Here is a 5,604-nt window from a genome sequence, read left to right as displayed (position 1 = left end):
GATTTCAAAGTAAAAAAATATGTAAAAGAAACGTGTTAAGCAACCTGTTAACATTCAACTTAACCACTTTGCAGCCTTCCAGATCCTTTAACCATGTTAAACATTTAAGGACCAAAGGGAATATGTATGTGCAAATCTTTAAAACCAGTGCAAGTTCTTGAAATAACTCAGAGACACACAGATCATATGCAAGACGTTTTGCAAATCCACCTTGATAAGGTGCATGGTTGGGTTTCGAAAGTGAAAAAAAATTTAATCTGATAGCCTTGATGTTTTCACATCAACACATTTGTGTATCAATCAGTGGTATATCTTATACTTACAATTGGCTGGTCCTCTTCCAGTTCACGTGATGGTGGATTCAGGAATCCAATGGGTGACTAAATAAGATATTTAGAGCAGTTGAGATACAATGAATAAGAATTGAGGAAAATTATCTATCTAATTGCATTTCTGAGGTAAACTGTCTATTCATTTCTTTCATTTTGTATCTTTTCCAAACATCGACTATACATGTACATGTATTTCAATACATCTTTGCATCATAAATGAATTTTGATTCTTTTCACATCATATATTTAAATCTAAAACATGTTTAATTCTACATCAATGGCTTTAACATATTCCTTGAAACAAATTTAACTTGTGTAGTTCTCAAAAAGTTCCATGTTTTTGGTTATGTAATCATTTATTCATACCAAATTGAAAAAAAAAAAAAAAAAAAGAGGCCATGGGCCTTAAACATCCTTTGAGTTTTGGCTTATTAAGGCAGATTTGATTCCCATGACTTTGACCATGAGACCTTGAATGATGGACAAGGTCATTGATTTGAACAGTCTTAATAGCATGCTACAGTTCCAATAACAGGTCTCTGGACCCTCTTGCTTAATGAGAAAAAATTCTTTAAAAGCCTAGCATGCTTTAGTTCCAATATCACTAGGCCTTGTGGTTTTTAGGAAGTATCATGAAAATGTAACTTTTTTTTATAAACGGACAAATGACAACAAACAAAAGGCAATTAGAATAGGTCATTTGAGACTTTGTCTCAGGTGACCTAAAACATTCTGCTGTACTAATTAAGGAGTTGTGCTAATAATTCTCATATGAAAGTGATTTTGTTGAAATGTACCTCTGGAGCTGCTACTGGTCCTGGTGCTGGTTGCTCTCCTCCTTGGACAATGGCATTACTGTCGTCATTTGATGGCTGTAGATATATAACTAAGTCTTATAATGTGCTCGATAAAGACAAAGGACATATATAGAGTCAAATCTTGTTTGTACAGAATTTCTTCAATATCATTTGGTTATATTTCAATATAATTTCATGATTTAAATGATTAAGGAATCATCATCTCCATTCAACAGATATCATTTCAGTCGCTTCATGACCATTGCCTAATTCACAATGTTTTTACATTTTGAATGTAAAAGTTGCCCTCATTAAAACCACAAAGGTGCTTGATTTCAAAGTTAACTAAATATCTAAACAATCAGCAATGCATAACAAACATTCACATATAAAAAAATCATTGGATTTAAATAACCCCAATAAAAACATTTGACGAAAATGTGCCAAAGATATTGACCAATCTGGTAAGAAGCAGTTCTTTTGACAAAACATATCAATTGAATTCAGAAGAGGGCATAATTTCTTATTTTAATCTTTGTTAAATGTTCTTCTCTGTCTACATCAAGGAATTAATAAATACTATTATGAAATGCCAAATATTGTCAAGTTCTCAAAACTAAGATTCGCCTTCCATATATGTTATATTTTAGTGCTGTATACTGTTTATGTCTACTCTATATATTCATAACTTAGCAGGAAATACAGTTATAGTTGAAAATTTAAAGATACACAATATTTGAAATTTAATACAAAATCTTCATAAAAACCTAACTGATTTTGATAGCTACGTCAAAAATTCATCAGAAATAACAAAATACTGACTAGAATTGGACTAAAAATAAATAAAATGTACATGTAACTTCAAAATTATTATAAGTGAAATCCCACTTTCAGATGAAAATTATTAAAATAAAAGAAAATGAGCTTACAACTCTTAAATCCCTCCTGGGAATGAGAAACAACTTTCCCTGGCCTATCAAGTTTCTTAACTCTACTGCAGTCGTAGGATGTAGGATTTTTAGGCGACGCCCTTTGTCTGCTTTAGCATACCCAAATCCTGACAACCTCAAGCTCAGATTAGGGTAGAGGTCAACGATATTGTCTTCAAGATCCTCTAAGCTCCCCGCTTCTATAGCAGTCTTCACTGGATATCGGTCCTGGTTACTCAACTGGACGCTGGGGTATCCTGAAAGTATTTTTGTTATTGTTTTATCCAAAATTTTGTATTCACATGAAAAATGTTATATGAAGCTGACAATTTTCCCTTTTAACAAAGTAACCGTAAATCACCAACAGTTGGCAATATTCTACAATGCTATATGATTTACTTGATGATTTATAATCTTCTGATTTGTGTTAAATAAAATCACTTTTCTTTTGCTTATGTTTCCTAATAGTAAGTGTCCAGGTTTACCATACCTAAAAGTACCATTTTTTTTAACAAGAGGTCAATGTGCCTAATGGTCACCTGAGTTTTGAAACATTCAAGAGAATTTAAATGACCATTGTTGTTCATGCCCATCTGCCCAGGTGGCCATGGTCTGTCAGGACACAAATATGTATACATGTACCATCAAACTGTCATCCCATGCTGATTATTTTAACAAAGTCAGAATGAATTTCAATAGAAATCAAACAAAAGCCAGTCAAAAATGTGATTTCTCTATATAAACTATAGTTAGCACTAAAACAGTTGTCCAGAGGGCCAACTCATAACCCCCGCCCCTCCACCGACCCTCTGGTGAAGATTTTCCAACAAAAACATGTTTTAGTGAACTGGCTACCATGTCAACCCAAAATTGTGGTAGAAAAACCTGCTTGCATATGTACATATTATGATTCCCTAACACATTCCTGCATATTTAAAATGAAGTCGGTTGATAGCTTGACAAAAGTTTCGACAAGAATATACAAAATGTAGGTATAGAAACCTAATAACCATGGAAACCAAAAATTCTGTAGAGAAACATCATGCATGCACATTTACACATGGTTCCCATCACTCCTGTGTTGTTTGACTTGAAGCAGTTCACAGGTTTATGAGGAGATGACTGGACAAAATTCCCCCTCACCCAAAAAACGAAGTATAGTGACCTGGTTACCATGGTAACCACAAAATTACAACATGATATAGACTACTCACATCCACAATGTATAAGGGTTACTTGCAAGAAAGTATCATTGAAATTTCCTCAGTAGTTTAGGAGGAGTAGCCGGTACATCGTTATGTCTACAGACGGACAACCTGATTCCAGTATACCCCCATAAACTTCGTTGCAGGGGGTATAATTACAATTCACAATTTTGGTAAAGCACCTTTAAAACTCTTCCATATATGGAGAGTATTTGATTTTACCTTAATTATTTGGGGTTTTGAAAAGTTTTTCAAAATTTCAGTTAATTTGATCCTTTTTGGCCTCACTGATAAGCCCCTGCGGTCAGTCAGTGCTAACATGTGCAAACTATCAAACTATCAACCCATGCTAATAATATCAAAAAGTTCTGATGAACAGAAATAAAACAAATGATAGTCAAAAAAATAGATTTCTTTATATAAATTATAGTAAAATTACTCCCTCCCCAGGGGGAGTCATGAGACCCCAAGGGTCATGAAATTCACAATTTTGGTAAAGGACCTTTTCAAAGACATTTTTATCTGTGAAGAGTACTGCCCTATTTGATTCTTACATTAATTGCTAGTTGCGAAGAAGATTTGGAAATTTTTGGTCAATTTTAGTACTCAGGGCCCTAGCTGGGGCGCGGGGACCATATGATTTACAAGTTTGGTTGACCTTTCAGCATGGAAGCTTCCTGCCAAATATCATTGAATTAATGAAATTTAACAATTCAATCAATAATGTAGAAAATTCATGCCAAAAAATACTAAAGGAATAAGGGAAATTTTGTCAGAAGTACTTTTTATTTGTTTCTATTTTAGCAGACGTTAATATAACATTCCAAGAACATATTGTTTTGTAGTGAACCATTATAATGATTCGTCATTGGTGATAGGAGGTATTTCTAAGGATATAATTGATGTCATATGATCTCATTTGAACCAATGAGTGAGAGTGTTACCTACCAATCATATAAAAAAAAGTTTATAATCATTTCAGGTATCACAGTTCAGTATTATGTCAATTTATCTAAAAGTAAATTTGTTTTGCAACCAAAAATGCTTACCAAATCCACAACGCTGAAGTCTGTTTTTCTCTGCCGCTGTCGGAATAAAGTCATCGTTAGACTTTGACATCAGGAAAATAAGGCAATTCCATGTGTTGTTTGGTTTTCGTCCACGATTTTCTAGAAAATAACAAACATTAAATTATTTTCTTTTGTAAGCTCATTTTACTTCAGTTAAGGTTGACATAAGTTATTTCATACAAACGGACAACATAATACCTATATTTGACGTGGGGTTTCCTAAAACTTAAACTGACCCTAATTGACATTGGCTACGTAGAGATAATTATTGACCGCAAATGTTTTTGTCTGGATATACTGTATGTTTTATCATTTCTGTTTGAATTATAAAAAGCATGCTTGACTAAATTGTCCCTTTAAAAGAACAAATGGTTGGTGAAGTATAATAGTAGTGGTGATTATCTAAGTTGCCAAGCAGACCCACTTCCATCAATAAAGTTGAGTGATATCATAAAACGACACGGAAAAATTGTTTAAAACAAACAAATCATTGGTACACAAACAGTTTCTCAATACTTATTATTACATATGTAATAAGCACAATGCCTTTGATTTAACAGTTTTGATAAAATCATAATATGAAGGTACCAGTCGGTGGGGGAGCGCCCCGTGATTGTATATATTTATGTTTAGATTTTACTGCACCCTGGTGTATGAATAGTTTGAAAAAATGCATCAAGGGTTTTTTGGGACATAATTCTTAAACACTAATATTGTTGTCATGAAATAAAATATAATTAAATAACCAAATAGGATAACAAGAAAATACAATATTAAACCACTAAATTTGAAAACCATAAAACTATCAAGCAGAAACAGAAAAAATGACATATTAAATAAAAGTTTTTGGTCACAAAATAGAAATACCCGACTAATATCTAAAATTGTTGAACACAATTTTGCATAGTTTATAGCATCAGTCTGCAGCAATAGGAATATAAAATAAAGAAACACAAACTATCTAACATTGAATAAAAGAAATTAAATATCAACACTTATCATCATGAAAAAAATAAAGAAATGAAAAAGTAAAAGATAACAGAACAATAATCAAAATAATAAGTTAAATGGTTAAACAAACAAGAATAGTTAAACATAGAATTACATCCCTTTTAACCCTCCATATTATTGCCACCTTAGTGCAAAAAACTTTTTTTTTTACACTTAAGTGTAAAAAACTTTTTTTTTTCACTTAAGTGCAAAAAACTTTTTTTACACTTAAGTGCAAAAAACTTTTTTTTTCACTTAAGTGCAAAAAACTTCTTTTTTTT

General features: G+C 32.3%; 1 protein-coding gene across 1 annotated transcript; it reads right to left on the bottom strand.

The window, feature by feature from the left end:
- Positions 1–148: 148 nt before the first annotated feature.
- On the bottom strand, positions 149–5,038 carry LOC117345381. Its single transcript, XM_033908456.1, has 4 exons — positions 4,313–5,038; positions 2,059–2,315; positions 1,130–1,204; positions 149–380 (listed from the first exon to the last, which is right to left on the bottom strand). The coding sequence occupies exons 1-4, from the start codon at positions 4,380–4,382 to the stop codon at positions 297–299; spliced, it is 486 nt and encodes a 161-aa protein (XP_033764347.1). The 5' UTR covers positions 4,383–5,038; the 3' UTR covers positions 149–296.
- Positions 5,039–5,604: the final 566 nt, after the last annotated feature.

The sequence above is a fragment of the Pecten maximus genome, chromosome 16 (assembly GCF_902652985.1).
Source record: "Pecten maximus chromosome 16, xPecMax1.1, whole genome shotgun sequence".
Classification (NCBI taxonomy): domain Eukaryota; kingdom Metazoa; phylum Mollusca; class Bivalvia; order Pectinida; family Pectinidae; genus Pecten; species Pecten maximus.
The sequence above is the reverse complement of the archived record's forward strand: the minus strand, read 5'-3'. Positions and strand labels throughout refer to the sequence as shown.

Bases quoted from the DNA above. Each gene is read 5' to 3' on its own strand.
- LOC117345381 (XM_033908456.1), bottom strand. From the start codon at position 4,382: ATGTCAAAGTCTAACGATGACTTTATTCCGACAGCGGCAGAGAAAAAC. The intron at 2,316-4,312 runs GTAAGCATTTTT...AAATACTTTCAG, and splicing joins ACTTCAGCGTTGTGGATTTG to GATACCCCAGCGTCCAGTTG. The intron at 1,205-2,058 runs GTAAGCTCATTT...ATATATCTACAG, and splicing joins CCAGGAGGGATTTAAGAGTT to CCATCAAATGACGACAGTAA.